The 18792-nt window shown below is 35.1% G+C and overlaps 1 protein-coding gene across 2 annotated transcripts in view; it reads right to left on the bottom strand.

Annotated features, from left to right (window-relative positions):
• LOC145675686 (lachesin-like) overlaps nucleotides 1-18792 on the bottom strand; it is a 1025328-nt gene that overhangs the window by 137637 nt on the left and 868899 nt on the right. For both annotated transcript variants that reach the window (XM_081746292.1, XM_081746281.1), the window contains exons 5-6: nucleotides 9759-9951; nucleotides 7826-7954 (exon numbers count right to left, since the gene is read on the bottom strand). In XM_081746292.1, coding sequence (XP_081602418.1) covers nucleotides 7826-7954; nucleotides 9759-9951 — 322 coding nt within the window. The remainder of the gene's footprint in view (nucleotides 1-7825; nucleotides 7955-9758; nucleotides 9952-18792) is intronic.

Below are 18792 nucleotides of genomic sequence, written 5' to 3'. Positions count from 1 at the left end.
AAAGTTCCAACCCAGATCACTCCTCCAAATAGGGGTACGAGGGTCAACTTGAACATTTTAAGTGCAAAGCGGGTCGAGTAATTTGAACAGGCTCGACGAAAGACTTCTTGCTGTAAGTTCTAAATTTACTAGGTTGCCGACATCTAAATTGGCGTTGAAATCAAATTTCGGAGCGAAGGACTTTGATAAGTTTTAGATATCTACCACTTGTAAGTGTGGTCCTTCTAAGTTTTTGTGATTTTTAGGCAGGATGTGAGTATCGTCATTATATTTGTAAAACGAGAAAATGATGAGTTATTGGCTGGAGACTGCTTTTGTGCATGTTTCGCCTAGTGTAGGAAATGGAAGCTCATTTTGCTGTTATACTGTATTGCCATGGGAGCAAAGTTTCATATCAAAAGGTTAAGTGGTTATGTCAACAGTGAGAATAAGGAGTTGCTATAACATCGAGATCAGAAAAATGGATCAGTACTACCGGAGTGTAGAGAAATTTAAACCAGTACCCCTACTTGGGGTCTGATGTGGAACTTTTATAGCATACAGTTGCAACCCTTTACAATAATAACAGATGTCTTTTTGGGTTTTCTCATATTCGCACTCGATTCGCAGGTACACGGGGTGCAACGGACTTTACGGACTTGAAATGTGAACCTTTGCTATTTTGCATGGAATCAACACAGTGACTTCAAGCTTTAAGCAAAATATTTCTCTTGTGGAGATCTTTCTAACGATATATTACCCGACTCCCTTTGCCATTTGAAATTTTCAAGTTGGCCCCACGTACTCCTGTATGTGTGTGTCTGAGATGGATATTTTATATTTCAAAATTCAGGCCTCTGACAATAATGGCGGACATATATGTTTGCTTTTTTTTTGTCATATTCGCAGTCGTTTCAAGGTTACACGAGATAGCAATGGACTTTATCGTGTATATATATGGCTCGACTTGAGAATCTCCTCCTGTTTTTGAAATCGGTTGATAAAACTAAAACAGATTTATGATGTAACATATTACACACGTAAAATAAAAATGTGATTGTAACGTTAATGACAAAACAATACTCGTTTAAATAGAGCAAGACGAGTTACAGGTTACATTTATTTGTTGCATCCAGTAAGGAAAATTTAACAAAATATCTCTCTCTCTCTTGTGTATTCAATTCGCGTGGCATTTCGCATGTTTAACCATAATAATTTATTTTGTAAAGTAATTTACACATCATGATTATTTTTAATTGTTTTAAATAATAAATAGCTTAAATAAATAAATAAAAATATATGGATATGTATATAAAAAGAATAGTTCCGATTAATTTAATTTCTATGTTCTCATATGTGTCAATTGTATGTTTATTGTAAGTTTTTTTGTTAGTTGTATATTTATTGTGAAATTTAAAAACAAGTTTAAAATATACTTTTATTATATTTCATTGTTTTGGCATTTTCCTACCATAAATATATCGAAAATATATTTTCTCCTTTCCAAATAACTCTATGTAGGTTGAATAATTGTTTATATACCTTCAACGTGTTCCCATTTTATATTTAAAAAATGAAACAGATTCTGTTTCATATTAAATCTATACTTTCCGATTTCAATAGAGGGGTAAAGTTGGAGATAGGATCAGTTTGTTGGTACTGAATTCATAGAAAAAATCGTTTGTTACTATATCTTACTGCTTTTACTATATGAGCTCCTGTAGTGAAACCGATAGTTTTTAATTATTTCCTGTTTCAATTGAAGGATAAAAGCTGAAATAGAATATATTTTTGGGTACTGAAACGGAATCCTTATAAGAAAATGTCTCTCACTAAATGCTCTATGGATATGAATATTAAACGATGGAAGTTGAGAAAACTTGTACCGTTTAATTTTTTAGTAGAGATATAAAGGCAAAAACTTTACTTGTTCTTGCAGGCAAATCCATATAAACAAGTAGTACTGTCAAGCGTACACCACATAAAGATATTTGGTTTGCGTGGTGCTATATTTTCTCCATTAGTGTTGAAACCGGAAATGGTAGTAGATTTCAACCATATCTGGTTTTAACAGAAAAATCCGAGTGGAAATGTAATACACTTTTGGAACGCTAAATTGATTACAGAAGATCTTTTTTTTATGCTATCTTTACCGTTGTTATTCTATAGGGACCAACGTTTAAATCCAAAAGTGGTTGATTTTTGCCACTTCCCCGTTTCAGTAGAAGGTTAACAGAAAAGATAGAAATAGATCTTAAATAAAACGCTTCTCACTATCTATTACCATGTTTACTCTATAGCGATCAGCAGGGCCGGATTTAGGGGGGTGGAAAGATGCACATGCACCCCCTTTCTCTTCATCGTAAATATATACTATCTAAAATGAGAAACTAGCAGTGAAACTAGTAACGCATTCCAAAACTTTCTGCTGTCATGTTTCCGTTTGGGGCTTAAAAGAAAGCAGAGTTTTGCAAAAGCAATAGTTTAATATAACCATATAGCAATATTGATTTTCTGAAGGTTGAAGCAAAATGATTCTCCAAGCAAAACAATATAACATCTTTAATGTAGGAAAGAAAACAGAAGGCAAGAGGAGAGAAGGACATTTTTGTCCTCCATTCCACTCGTGACCTTCTTTAAAATACTTTTTTCAGTTCTAATCATTACTGTTGTCATTGGCAAAGAATATTGTCACAAGTCACTTTGAAGACTTTCAGTATGATTGGTTAATTTGGTAGTTATTGGTGCACCCCCCCCCCCCTCTCAGACAATCCTGGATCCGGCTCTGACGATCAGTGACAAAACTAGAAGTGGTTTATTTCAACAACTTTCGGATTGAATAGAATTTTAAGAGAAAAAAACAATACATGTTCTAAGAACTCTAAATCAATTGAAAAAAAAAAGCTTCTCGCTATTCCTTATCGTTTTTACTCTATGTAGATCAAGGGGGCACGGTGGTTCAGTGGTAGATCGTTCACCTCCGGTGCTTGGGGTCCCTGGTTCGATCCCAGCTCGCGCCGTGTGGACTTTGTGGTGTACAAACACAGTGCCCGTGGGTTTTCTCGGGGTTCTCCCGTTTCCTCCCACTTTCTTCATTCCACCATTTCACTCAACTCTCATCATCACCGTCTCCTTCAGTCTAACCGGCATAATCGTAGGACGTAAAACTCAAAGATTTCATTTCATTTCATTTTTTATGTAGATCAATATTGAAACAGGAAAGTCGTAGTGGATTTTTATCACTTCCCTATTTTAGTAGATAGTTAATGGCAGAAATGGTGCAATATTCTTGGGATGCTTAATCGATTGTATACGTAGAAAACCACGTAAGGATGTTTTTTTTTATTATGTATTACCGTTTTTACTCTACAATAATCAACGTAAAAACGGGAGATGTTGAATTTCTTCCACTTCGGTTTGAATATCACCCCCACCAACGAATGCGATTCCTAAATTTTGATCCTCTAAATTCAGGGCCAAAATTGATGGTGATTTATCAATTTAGTTTTCAGATTTTGTTTTCGTTTTGATAAACCATACTCCTTTAAAAATAAATAACTTTTGGCCATCTATCACGGATTTTGCCCTACAGCAATCAGTGTTGAATCTAAAAGTGGCAGATTCCATTATTTCCTATTTAAAGTAGGACAAACGAAACGAGAGAAAATATTTTTAAAACGTTGGATTCTTATCAAGAAACCGTTTCTTTTACCAGTTTTTGGTTTACAGAAATAGGTATTGAAACTAGAAATGGTATTATTTTTCGATCAATGTTCCTGCTTTAGTTGAAACTTGAGGAAGGAAAAATCCCTAATCAATGCTCGTTATCTCTACTTGCGAACGGGCAGACATAACAGAAAAACTCACGAAACTTTACATGTTATAGTTTAAAAATGTAACAACAGAATCCGTTACATAAATGAAGAGCTATTAATGGCAAAGTTCTGTTTATTTACGATAAACAATGCATTTCAGCTATTGTTAACACTACCCGACAAGGTGGGAAATAGTAATGATCTCAAACATGTTGCAGAATAGGTTAAAGTACAGTAAACGCTGGTTTATAGTACTTTCGTGAAAATTATTAGATAAATTATTAGGCCGATTCATTAATTCGCGTCATTCATTTTCAGGATTTATTTGCCAGACATCAATACTGGTAATACTGCTGCGGAATATACCAAATTTTAGCTAATTAGGGGAAATATCTCCAACATCAGCACTTTCTTTCATGTGTTGTTACCGAAGATGAGAAATAGTGCCTGTACGTGAGGTAGAGGAAGGAACGGTTCAGCCAACAAAAGCACCATACCCCAAATATGATTTTCATTCTAAGAAGGTAATTGTGTGTCTGGCAGGACAAGAAATGGATTATAAATAGTGAACACCTACCCTGTTATCGATCAATCACTGCTACTATATACTGTGATCAACACCAACGTCTTCATGGAGTACTTCAAGAATAAAGGTCGAATAAACATCATGGCATCATATACATGGGGAATGTTATATCTCGTGCTGCACACTTGACAACCATTGCCATTCAGAAGTTTCAATAGGAAGTTCTTCATCAGCCAGCGTATTCCACAGATGTAGCTCCTCAGATTACCATATTTTCTTATCCCTGTTGTATGCACTCCATAGCATAACCTTTGAAAGTGATGAGCAGTTGCAAAGTTTCATTGATAGCTTCTATGAATCCAAACCACTGAGGCTCTTTCTCTTTTCTTTTCTTAAAGACATACAGAAACTGTCTGAACCCGTTGGGAAGATATTGTGAATAATGCAGGGGAATATATTACTGACTCATTCTGATTAATTTAACCTCCAAACAAGAAATGTATCCATGGTTTCCAAACGGAATGAAACAATGAATCAGCCCAGAAAAATTAATTGTTCGAAATTAATGTCAATCCATATCGACTTTTCATCTATACTACCGTAACCTAGCCCAAAAAAAATCTAGTTCAAGATAGTGACAATAAACATTGTTTCAAGATTATTTTCATATTTATTTTAAGTAACTACTTTGTCAGTAAGAGAAAGAGACTTTATAATTACAAAAAAAATTCTAAAGTTTATTAAGTTTAATTTTTATATATAAAAAAATAGATATATTGATTGAGTGGGATTTACTGTCTGTTCCAGCACCAGACTTATCTACATATAGGGTTTTCATAAAGTCTGGACGGATTTAATTCGCTTATAATTTACATAAAAATGCTCATATTGAAATCAAATAAAGTGCAAACGGTAGCTGAAGGATCACATTTTTACCTATAATCTGCACCAGCTCAGTTCATTCACCGCCACACCTCCAACTGGGCGCCATTTACGTCCACACATTCGCGTAGGCGGCGCTGGAATCCACTCACAGCGTTCCGCCGTGTTTGATCCGAAATGCCAGCCACAGACGCCCTGATTTTGTCCTTTAAATTCTCCAAACCACTTGGCTTCTTTGCATAAACTTCCGTTTTCACATGACCCCAGAGCCAGAAGTCGCAGGGGGTAAGGTCGGGTGATCTTGGCGGCCAAGCGGTCGGGCCACCGCGACCAATCCATCGGTTAGGAAATTTCTCGTCAAGGAACTGTCTCACCTTGATTGCATAGTGAGGGGGTGCCCCGTCCTGTTGGAACACGATGTCGTTCTGGATTCCACGTGCCTCCAGTTCCGGAATGAGGTATTTCTGCAACATATCCAAGTACGAATCTCCATTCACGGTCTCCTCTTCAAAAAAGAACGGTCCAATCAGATGATCATAGGACACAGCGCACCAAACGTTCACTTTAGGGCTATCTCTCTCATGTGTCTCAAATTCCTTTGGGTTTTCCGTGCCCCAAACGCGACAGTTGTGTCGGTTAACCTTCCCGGAGACATGGAAGGTTGCCTCATCTGAGAACATGATGGCTGAAAGGAGAACGTCGCCATGTTCCAACTGCTTGAGTATGGCGTCACAGAAGTTGAACCGGATGTCCAAATCTTCATAATGGAGATCCTGGACTATCTTGATTTTGTAACCTTTGGCCTTGATCGTCTTCTTGGCTATCTTAAACACGGTTGTCTGTGGAATTCCGAGTTCCATGGACCGTCTAGGAATCGACTTCTGTAGGCTGTTGATGATGCTTTCCCTTCCCCTGCTCACTGTTGCAGGCGATGTTGGCGGCCTCCCACTTCGAGGACGGTCCAGGACGGTTCATTTATTAACATTTATTAGAGAACAAGAAAAATAACCCTGCAATAATAGTGTAAATATAGAAAGTTTGTAATATTTTGTTCTTGTAATATAAAACATTCTTACTTACAAAGTCAGTCGGAAATACTACTTTGAAATATAGTGGAAACTATGTCTAAGATAGATGTGGAGATAGTTTAGTAGCTAGAACCTATGATTGTGGTAGGACAAGACAAAAGAATGTCTTTTACATAGACAAAAATTTAATTTAATAATACGAATGTAAATATTATATCTTATGCTTGTGGACCGGAAACTTCCCTGCCTGCAACACATGTATATTTTCGTTTACACAATGAAACATTCATTCAGCTTTCAACAAACTACGTAAAAGATAAGATAATCCATAGGTGATGTATCGTATAGCATTACTTTCGATGCATGAGTACCATATACTAATTACAATTTTTTCCAGTAACACAACTAAGATCAAGTACATTTTTTAAATAAAGGAATAAAGATCATCATATGTAATAAATCATTTTGAAGGACTTTCAAATGCAACGAAAACTTAAATGTTCGATTGTTTTTTTCGTGCAATGAGACTAAACTTTAAAGTTGGCTTTTGTTAAGTACAAAGAAATTTTAGGTTTCAAATGCAAACTTTCTCAAGAGTTTAATTCTGTAAGTTTTTAATATAATAATTTCTTAATGCATGAAAACTTAAAATTTTCCATATGGTCTTTTCTGAAGAAAGAAGCACTTTCATTCCCGATGTAGATGATCAAGGGAGATTTTAAAGTCGCAGTATAAGTAGTTTCTCAAGTTCCATGAAACATTAAAAATGCGAATGTATATTTTTAATATGTAAATGTGCTTCAAATGTCTAATATTAGATTTTTACAAGTATATTTTGAGTTTAGTTTGAGATTTCTTTACTCAAGACTCAAAATATTGCAAAAATTTATATTTTATTGAGAGTGCAGGCAATTTTAATTTACAATTAAAATTTTCTCTAAATGAAAATAATTTTTAAATTAACAATACATGGTTTCCTTAAGAGTTAAAGAATCTAGCTAAGAAGGTTTCACAATGTAATAATTTTTCAAGTGCAACGAGGTTATTATTCCCAAAGTAGATTTTTTTATGTTCAAGGGAGATTTAAATTCTCAGCGAAAACTTTTCAACGGTGGGAATCGCATTAGATTCATAATTAAAACAACAATATTTCCTAAGATATCTAAATGCAATATGGGAAATGTTGTGCATTTAGTGAAGCATAATATATCAGTGAAGTAAACCAAATACTAAACAGCAACTTACAGTATGTTAATGAAAAAATGAAATCTTTAAGTTTTACGCCCCACGGTTATGCCGGTTAGGACAATTATGAGAACGAATGAAATGGTGAAAGGAAGAAAATGGGAAGAAACGGGAAAATTCTGGGAAAACCCAGACACACGGTGTTTTCCTACCACAAAACTCACTTAACGCGACTGGGATCGAACCAACAAACTCATGCACCAGAGATGAAAGCTCCAGCACTAAACCACGGCGGCCCCTACAGTATGTTAAAGATCAAACTACAATGATAATCATGGAATCACTATCACAAAATAATAAGTATTGTTACAGAGCTTAGGTCAATAAATTGAAGAAAAAAGTATACTTACAGTGAACATGCACCATCATTCTTTTACTGACTGGAGGAGGAACTCCGTTGGATGCAATGCAGAGGTAAGCGCCCATTTCAGAGCGAGTAACTTTTGATAATGAAAGGATTTCGCCTTCCACCATTGGCACTGAAAAGATTTAAAATAAATAGATTAGTTAGTAAAGAACAATTAATTCACTAAGTAAGTCAAATTTTTCATTCCAAAGAAGTAGTAAGGAAAAACAGTACTGACTATGGACTTTGTAGGATCAAAAGAATTAACCGATGCGAATAAAATTAATGCATAGTTTTCTATAAATACACAATCACGATCATCACAAATATTTTGTGATCAATTCTTATTCTTTTTGTTATGATTACTTTATTTAATATTGCGTATGACTTGCAGTCTTAGTTTTACCCTTCTTCTTTGATCTTAAGCTACGCATTGTAGAATAAAGTATATTCTCAAATAATACCCTTGCCAGTTCAATATTCTTTTCTTACTATCTTTAAGGTTGTTCTTTTTCCTCCACTTATATTAACATTTCCTTATCTCTGTTCAGTTCTATTAGTTTATTTCTTTCATTATTCTCCATACTTACATTTTTTAAATGTTTTCATCTATCCTTTGTAATGTTGTCTTTCTGCTTAATGCAATACTCATTACGGAGTATCTAATGAAACGAAGCACCAAATAAATATACTTTCTACTCTTTCTAAATGACTGCCTCTAATATTTGTATACTTGCTTTCACCTCATGTTCATATTTAATAATTATTCATCGTCATTAATTAAACTAGAACAAACGTTACATCTTTGGATTAATCTGTAGCTATACAGGATCAGTTAAAGCTATGACGCTGGTTTGGCTACAAAACCGTATTTATTTGCTCAACATAATTGTAAGTCTTTAAATTTATCTTTCCTTTCCTGTGGAAGTTTGCTGTTGACAAAATATCAAAACTAAATATTTTTTTAAAAAAGAGAGATTTTTAAACAGTAAATACATCTTGTACTTTTTGAATATACTACAATATTTATTTCATACAAAAATTAAGTTTAGTATGTCTCTGTATCACTTTGGAGAAGTTAATTTTAAAATATAGTTGCATTTACAAAATCGAAAGATGCGAATTAGTGCTAATTCTTTTAAACATTTATTCAGTCATTATACTGAGCTTCATAATAATGACATTAAAATAACTACCTTACTCAATGGCAAATTACGAGAATGATATTTTGAAATACTATAGGATATACAACTAGTACCACATACATTTATTGGCAATTTAAGAAGTGAAAGTAGTTTTTATTTATTTTAATATCATGCAACAAACTTGTACACAAGAAGCTAAGCTAGAAATACCCAATTGCTTTCTTCAATCTTACTTAACCTCTGCATGACTTTATATATTACTAGCCATATCAACGTCCCTTCTACAATTTTATACCAGTGCCTTACCCCCCTGGAGCTTCAACGTCTAGTGTCTTCAAGTGTCAAAAACAGTTTGGAATTCATACACCCTTCTAACTTTATTCACCACAATTAAACATTTTTCAAGAACATCAAGATAGAGCATATTGACTCTAAAATTATCACCAAACTTTGAGAGTAAGCTCTACCATAATTAATTTAAATACCTACAAAATAAGACATTTTGTGCTAATGTAGTGTACAAAATCCCAAGACGTTAATAGGAAACTAAACACCAAAGATTAATGTATCATATCTCTCATCTCGTATCGATACTATATGGCAATTACGTGTTTTAATAACTACGAATTATACATATATTTCCTTTGTTTCAATGGATATTAAATGTTGAATAGGAATATGCTTCTAATAACCTTGAGCAATTTCAAAAATAGTTAGACTTTAATTGAAAGTACAGAGTACTATAAGTTGTCCTATAGAGCAGAAACTGTTGCTTCCTCTTTTTATACTTACCTCTTTTTTTGGTGGTAGGGCCTTCTCTAATAACTATTTCTCCCTTATCCTCCCTCCTCCATACAATGCGAGGCTGTGGGTATCCCCGTGCTTTACAAATGAGCTTGGCTGAGCCCCCTTCAGGCACCATTATATCCCCAGAAGTATCCTCGTAGATTATGTCAGGAGGAATTACTACCTCCAGAAATGCAGTCTGCAAAGAAACAAACAAAAAATGCAAGTTTCTTTTAGGATAAACATAATAGGCTGCAAAGTTTCCATATCTCATATAATTATTAATTAACACCGACAATGACCAAATGTTGGTGCACCGTCGGTTCCTATATGAAGTACCTGAAGTTTAACAGCTTATTTTCTGTGTAAATCGTTTTCGCGTAATTAGACAAGAATTCAGGGACAGAAGGAATCATCCATGGTAGGTGTCAAGCGACTCTAACAGAAATATTGCACATAGCACGTTAAGAAAGTCATTTCAAATATTTTAATAGACGACGACCAGAGGGAGATGAAGTAATCACCGAGATGGAGAAGGAGATTTGATTGATAATGATTCAAATTTCTGTACCACAGTGCCACAGGCGACAAATCGCGGTACTTTTGTATATGAACCACAGTTGAAGTGTGAAGCTCTAACGTGAAAATCGTCTACTTCTCTCAAAAGTAGAAAGGAAAAATAAATTTATTATTGTTTGAAACAAACATACAATAACTTAACGTTCCTCAGAATTTATAAATTACTTGACCTCAGTCTTACTCAGGAAGCATTCATAAAATTACTCAAGAGTACACTCATAAACTAAGATAGGATTTTACAAAATGAAGTTCGACTAGGCAAATTAGCTTTATCAGTGGAACTAATTCGGAACAAACTACTTTTAGTACACATGTTTAGATTGGACTGAAAAACTCAATTGATGTACATGGTGGGGAACGGTGACATTTATAAAGAAAATCGTTTGCTGTTCGAGGGTTTCAAGTTTTCGATGTTTTAGCGAAAACCATCAAGTCAAAGAAAATGTGAAATATGTTAATGAAAGATGATAATAAAGGTAGGTGCAACTTGTAGGGTGCATAGCAATCATGACCGCCGTCTTGAATTGAAGTTCGAATTTTGAAATGCTAAGGGGCATGTCACATATCTCCCCCCATCGTGAGCTCAGGAACTCAAAGATGTACGTAGTTGTTTATAGTTTTCACGGTATGAAGACTGAAATTTTGAAAAGACTCATTGTTACTAACAGAATATCTTATTGTTGCAGGTTATCTACGATCCTACGTCAAAGGGACGGAAGATAGTACTGGTCTGGGGAATGCAGTTCGAAAGCCACTGTATAGTACTTCCACAGACGGCATCCAGACAGATGCCCAGTACCTCACAGCACGGTAACAAATATGATCAGCTAATTCCTAGTAACTGGCACTGTTGGAGACAGGGCAGTAGTGTGCAACGGATGAATAAGAAGATAGCAAAGACGAGGTACGATCGTTTGTGGAGAGTCTGAAAGCAGTACTCATCGTCGCTGACTTGTAAGCAGCATCAGATAGTCTTCCATTGTCCGAATATTGCACACAAACTGTAAGTGTCCATATAAGCTGTACACTTAATATGAACAAAATAATGATGATTTGGATCGACGGGTAAAGTTCGGAGCGTGAGCTACGAACCAATTCGAACTAGGTTTCCCCTTCTACTGTTCAGTGACTAGGCTTACTTCTGTTTGACTGGCTAATACGTACTTTCTGATGATTGTCGGTATGGAAGTGAAAATAATCCGAAGTGGATTGATTCAAATGTGGAATATACAACTGAAAAAGTAATATAATGGTGTGATATATGGAATATTTCCATCATTGCTCTATTTTTCATTAACAGTATTTTAAAGCGCCAACAGTGCATGATGCTGCTGCAGAAACATACATCTTCTTTCCTTGTGAGCCTGGACTGTAACTTTCCTTCTTATTGTCAACATGGTGAGGTCCCTCCCTACTACGGCTTTGGTATGCATCAATGGCTCAATGTATAACTCTCAGGGAAGTGGATTGCTTGGCATGGTCTCATAAAGTGGATGCCCAGACCATCTGAACTCAGATCCTTTGATTTCTACTTGTGAGGTCATTTGAAACAGATGGTGTATGCTCAGAAATCCTGCGATATAAGGCACCTATATAGAATCGCATTTAGCACACTGTAAACACCTTTCACAGGAAATTTTCCTAAGTGTGCAGTCGAGGTAGGTATGGTGATTATGGAAGTGAATTCAAGAAGATGACCACCACATAGAATATGTGATATAGCGTGTCCATTGATAGCTGACTTTTAAACTTTGAACGTTTATAAGTGCAAATTGTACAAGATATGAAAAAACAATTACATCCTTGGATTTCTGAGCTCACGCTGGTGTTACTTGATAAGTAACATGACCCCCATTCCGCTTGAAATTTCGAACTTGCATTGAAGAGGACTCAATCTGTAAGAGATGACTGCCATTAAAACATTGAAATAACAAAGCTTAGAAAAAAGAAGAGTGAACTTTCCACTTCCGTCAGGCAACAGTTAAATTGTTTTGCCAAAGACAAACTTGATGTCAGTTTGAAAAACAATTCCGTGGTGTCGCACCTGGAACATCTACTAAGTTTGCCCTACATAGGGTCTCTGGAAGTGAAAAGACGTTTTAGCATCTACAAAATCATTTTATCTTCCAGCACAAACACACTACATGTTACAACTTATAAATGATTAATGTCGTTAAGACGTTTTATGTTTTTTCTTCGTAATATTGATATGTAGTTTATGTAAGTTGTTTTGAATTAGATAAAACGGCAGTTGCCAAGGTAGTTTAGGGGAATAACATCTTTCTCACGCTATTCTCGCTTTCTTAGTAATGTTCAATTCATTTCTTTTTTCCTATTTACCCATCCTAAAAATACTAACCTTGCTTATAATACTTCTTTAGCATCTGAATAGTGTATTATCTTTTCTATAATCTATTCGTTTCCAACCCATCAACATGTACTTAGAGTATTTCATCAGGTTTAACTATGACTGAGAAATGAGTTATAACCTGAAAAATTGGATTGGTACAAAAAATTGAATTCTTTGATTCCAGTCATTACATTGAAACCTCTGGAACCAGAAAACCTTTAAACTGGTAGCATGTAAATGTGAAACAGGCGATTATTTTGGATTCATTTGCATAAAAGTTGGCTTGAAATTTTCTATTGCATGTTTCTATTACAAAGGATTAGGATGTCGAAACCCGATACCTTTTACATCTAGGAAACACATTAGGAAACACATTAGATGAAGATTAAGACCATCTATTGTATAGGAAAAGGTAATGAAATCTGAGAAGATAGACACAGGCACTTTTGACAAGAATGGCTTTGAACCCTTAATAAGGACAGTGACTAAAGAAAAATTAATTCCAAAAATAGAGAAGGAATAGCCAGTACATTCAGTGACAGATATTCAGTGAAAATCAAGTCGAGATATCAGCCGCAAAAGAGTATTCTGCATTTATGACTGAGGGAATGAATGTTTGTGCACATTAGTTTGATCCTGATAAACCTAGTTCATCAAGTGTTCCTAGGAAACGTTTTGAAACGTGTCTCGCTATATCCAAGTTGATTACCAGATTTAGCAATATAGCATTATGTATATTGTAAAAAAAAGAAAAGGTTCAGTAGGGCTGGGTGATAGATCATCCATAATCTATGCACAACAAATCAGCCTCGGCCTACTGTTGCATTGCGCAAACCTAAATGGACAGAGACGGTTATCGCAGGTGAGGCTTTTGTGGTCACATTCGAGCTATATAATAACTCAATTTGTTTTTTTTTTCAATGGTGGAGAGCTAAAATGTAAATAAAAAATATAACTAAGTTATATGCATAAAGAAACAGTTAATATTTTTAGAAATACCAACTTCCAGAAAACTTATGTTAAAAGGAAAAAGTTTGGTTTAGAGTACTGAATTTGTGTTTACTGACTGGAAATTTAATGCTCTACAAAAAGTCTTTGAACAAACATTATTAATTCTTGAGAAACCTCAAACTGCATTTTTTTTTTTAAAAAAAGGTGGTTGTTCCAAACCACGGACATCAATAGAGTTTTTCAGAATCGTTTCTAAACCCAATCTGAGCATGTGTATATAAAATCAGTATATTTATGGGTGTATTCCTGATATGTGTGTACCTACAGACCACTTCACAGAAAATAATACAAGACTGCCACTGAAATTGCTACCAGACGTTGGTTTTGTAGGTGTATGGGTAACCCAACTTATATCCTCTGTGATTACTTGCATCTGGGTTTCAATTCTTTTTACTCCATTTGCCTTATCTAAAACTGTTGATCCCAACCTTTTCGAGACTGGCGCTCCCTTAGATGAATGCGGTTGGCCCGAACTTCCTGCCATCTCAATCCAATCCACACACGCACAAGATTATACATGAAGCTTGGGAGAAGCAATCTAACGTAAGAACCAAAGAAAGGTTTCAATTCTTAAAATCGCCGTTGAAGAATCTACATTATTGTGTGTAAAGAAGTCTGAACTTTTGATAAATTTGTAAAGTGCATAATGAGCTTCCTTCAATAATAAGGAAACTGTGACAAGTCATGAAATCGCAAACGCCCGCTAAATAGTTATCGTGCCTCAATGGCCCGTTTTTATTCCAGCCTTGTGAATCGCTATAGGTGAATTTTCTGAGATCATTTGGTGGACCGTGCAAAAAAATATACACTTAGAATCTTTATTCGATCAACTTTCTTGAGAAAAAAAGCTATTCCTTGCAAATGCCGAGAACCGAGTCCTAGTATTTTTAAAACATTGATGCATGCACCACTACATTGGCCAGTAGTTTGCATTACTTGAATAATATTAACAAGACGACTTTCATCTTTTACTATAACAGTAATATCGTTAGCATATGAGCGTACTGTGAGACTGAGATCGGATGTAATTGTAAACAAATGCCAAAATATAAAGTATATTAATTCTCAAATATATGAAAGGGGGCTATAGAGAGTAGACAAGCTTGTCGAACTGATATCTTGATTGGCGCAAACAGTGTTAAATAAGTATTAATTGAATTTTAGATCGCGGAAACATATACAAGAGTTTCTCTTGAGTGATCACAGTTGGATAGAAACCAATTTTTCCATTACTGATATAAATACCCATTACCAATCAAACCAAAAGTTGTCCTTAAATATATGGAGAGAAGGCCACTTTTACATTTATAGTAATCAAAATATGCCACTACTTCGCGATGATCCGTCAATATATCTTTCTTCTTGCCCTCTATAAATTGTACTTACATCGGGTAGAGGATGCTTGAGAGCATCTTTTTTTAACTTATTGAAAAAACATTTTGCTACTATTTTGCAATCAATATTTAATATAGTTAGTGCTTTATAATGCTAAAGATAATGAGGAGCTGTTAACATTGGAACTAAGATAATTACATCTGTAGTAAAAGACTCACTACTTTCAAAATGGCGCAAAAGTTTGTTGGCAAGAATAGTAAACTCATCACCAATAATAGGAGACACTTTTTGATAAGTTCCGCTACTATTCCATCTGTTCCAGGAGTTTTGTAACGCTTTAGACTGTGTAATTTTTTTTTCATCTCCGCTTTTGTATATTGCGGTTGCATGAACATGTAATTGTGTTCTTTTGTCATTGTATGCCTGGCATAGATGTAAATTGCAAGACAGTAACGATGTTCTCTGGTGCATTATACAACTCCGGTGCATTATAAGTAATGTGTGCTCGGATTTCACTCGAATTATTGAGTATTTGCTGAATGTTTGAAGTCAAATTTGAAATTTAAGCACTTTGTTTACCTTTCTTAGCATAGATGAGATGATTCTCTCGTCAAACGTTCATTATCCACCACAGTGGTAGTTTTACTATACTATCGGAACTACACTTTCTTTGCATATTTAAAGTTTTATGTTGATAATAGTGCAAAGGAACATGCGCCAGTCACTAGATGAGTGAGGAGGTCGTTTAGAAGTTCGAGAATAAGGTACAAATAACATTCTCTATAGATAAAAATGTTAGCTTTAGACCGACCTCAATACTGGACAGCGGTGGCTCAGTGATAGAGTGTTCATATCTGGTGCATGGAGTCCCTGGTTCAATTCCAGCTCGCACCAGGTGAACTTTGAGGTGGAAAAACACCTTTTCCTTGGGTTTCCTCGGGGTCGTCCCGTTTCCTCGCACTTTCTTCATTTCACTCATTTCTCATTATCACAGTCTCCTTTAGCCTACCCGGCATAATCATGGGAAGTAAAACTTAAAGAATTCATTTCATTTTATTCTACCGACCTCAATATTATATCCCCTTTGTTGTCTACTGCTCAGATTTCGTATATTTACTAATTTCAATTAGTACTTTACGAGATGTCTAGATCCCGATTCCTGGCTGAGAACGTTTACTTGTGAGATCTTGCAGTACTTCAGACACTGAACCTACTATACACCTTTTAAACATTTTCATTGAATCACAGTAACGCCTGTTTGAGTATTATTTCTAATAAAAATGAGACTATATTTATAATTTTCATGCCTCGATTTGAGATATACAAGAAGAACTTGATACATTAAGTAGCATTTTTCATCAGTGATTGATTAACGTCATGACTTCATAACTAAGAGGTTGTTAATTCGAAACTCATCTACGAAATCACTATTTTCTTTAAAAAAATCTTCATTATCCAAATGTTAAGATCATTCTTTCCCTGTGCAATCACGTGATGCTCCAAAAAGAGTTCTCCTGATTCAACAACTGAAGGTGTCATGTTTGCGGATTCGACTGAGAAACTTTGATTCTTGTCTTCAAGTTACAATTTTTCTCATGATATGAATGCTATCCAATCATTTCCTTCTCCAATTCTATCCTTGCATCTTTCTCTGTCCCCATATTTGGATCGTACTCTCTCTCTCTCTCTCTCTCCTTCTCTCTTTCTCAATGTCATCCGCCACAAACATTAATTAGACACATTCAGTCAGTAACTGAGGACAGTAACTTATGTTTCTTCTGGAATTTATTCTCCAGGTAATGCCTTTTTTTAGAACATACCTTTTTTCTTCGTGAAAAGCGTCTCAAATACAACATAACACATTGTAACGCTACATTAAAAAAAAGTCGCTCCATGAATTTCTATCTGAATGAAAGGAGTATGTTACGTCCCAGTAGCAATGAGTTAACAAAGGCTGCTTTAGGTAAGACAAAGGGAGTGGATGACATTAAAAAACAGACGTAACTAATCACTCAAGAATGTAGTAGGGTTCCCTATGCATTTGCTAAACAAGGTGTTGTGACAAGGGTTTCCATCTCTAATACTCTCTGGTAACAAATATATGTACTTGCAAGAGATAAATATAATCTCTAATATAATGTTAATATACCTGTAATGATGATGATGATGAAGTAATAAATAAATAAATGTGTTGAATATAATATTTCTGGTTTTCAACTTCTTTCTGTCTACTGGTTTCAAGAACATTGCATTCGTCTAATAATATTTTATTCTGATAAAAAAATATTGTTCGAATTTCAAAGATTTCTACGAACTACCTGATATGCGTTTCGATCTCTCAACTGGAAGAATAAAGGAATAGATGTAAGCCCTAAATGGAGAACACCTGACTTATCTTCATTTCGCTGACGACACTATTATCCTCACAAACAGCAACACAAATCTTTAAGATATGATTTAATAAGACAAGCGACATTAGTACCTTCGATGAAAGGAAAGGCATTGATTTGGGACTTCACATGTTCAGACACCTATGCCCCCTCCAACCTACAATATGCCTCAGTACAAGCTGGACTCGTAGCTGCTCGAAGAGCGAAAGTAAAAAGGAATAAATATAGCAATCTACTCGATAACTATTGCTTTGTCGCAATAGCAATTGAGTCTAGCGGTTCTTGGGAAGAAGGAGGCCTCAAATTTATAAAAGAAATCGGCCACCGTCTATCGATTAAATCAGGAGATAATCGAGCAAAAAGTTTCCTGATTCAACGCATAAGCATAGCCATTCAACGTGGGAACGTGTCGGCTATAATGGGAACGTTACCCACTAGTGAAGAGCTCTTTCTTCTGTAATTGCGAAGAAGGGAGGTTAGGAGTAAAAACAGACATCATTGGTGCATCAATTTATGTAGCAACCGAGCAAGGAGCAGTCCATAAGTTTATATGAAAAATTACGGCATGAATGCTGTACCGTACGTCAAGACAGTGACATAACATGACAGGTTGGAGCCTTTGAAAGCAGAAGATTAAGTACTACCTGCCGAACATTATGGGAACAAAGTACCGAAGAATAGATATTTACTGTTTCATTTTAAATTTTCATTATAACAGTTTTTAATAATCATTGTTATTATATTTTAAAAATAATAATAAATTGCCTCACAAATTAAAAAAAAAATTAATAGGAGAACTTAATATCAAAAGCACGGAAATTGGGTTAAAAATGAATATAGGAAAGACTAAGGTGATGTTCAACAACCTTAGAAGAAAATAAAGGATTTAAAATACAGAATTAGATTATGTGGTATGTAACTCTAAAGAAGAAATGAATCGACGTGTGAATTCTGTCCATTACGATTCCGAAACTTATTAAATAAATAAACACTTTCTGACGATAGCAATATAATTATTTATTGAAGCTAGAACAATGTGTAACCGTTTCAACCACATCACACATTCAATGAAAATCATCTCAGCAATTCAGGTATATGGCAAATGTGAAATTCCTAACACCATTTTGTTGTCTGGAAAAACATCTGGTATTTTTCTTTTCTCTTTTCCAGACCACCTGTTAATATTTTTTTCTTTGCTAATATCTGCTCCGTGGTTTTCACTCGTTGTAGTGATTGCCAGGAAGTAAATTTCGTGGCTTTTTCCAAAAAGAAGAATGTTGTCATTGCTTTTCCTGGTTTTACTCAAGGGCAGAAAATCAATCACAGGAGAATAAGTTGTTGCACTTTCTAAGTCATGATATTAATCTTTACTGCA

Source organism: Thermobia domestica, chromosome 2 (genome assembly GCF_964235325.1).
Source record: "Thermobia domestica chromosome 2, izTheDome1.hap1.1, whole genome shotgun sequence".
Classification (NCBI taxonomy): Eukaryota; Metazoa; Arthropoda; class Insecta; order Zygentoma; family Lepismatidae; genus Thermobia; species Thermobia domestica.
This window is presented reverse-complemented; position numbering and strand designations above follow the sequence as displayed.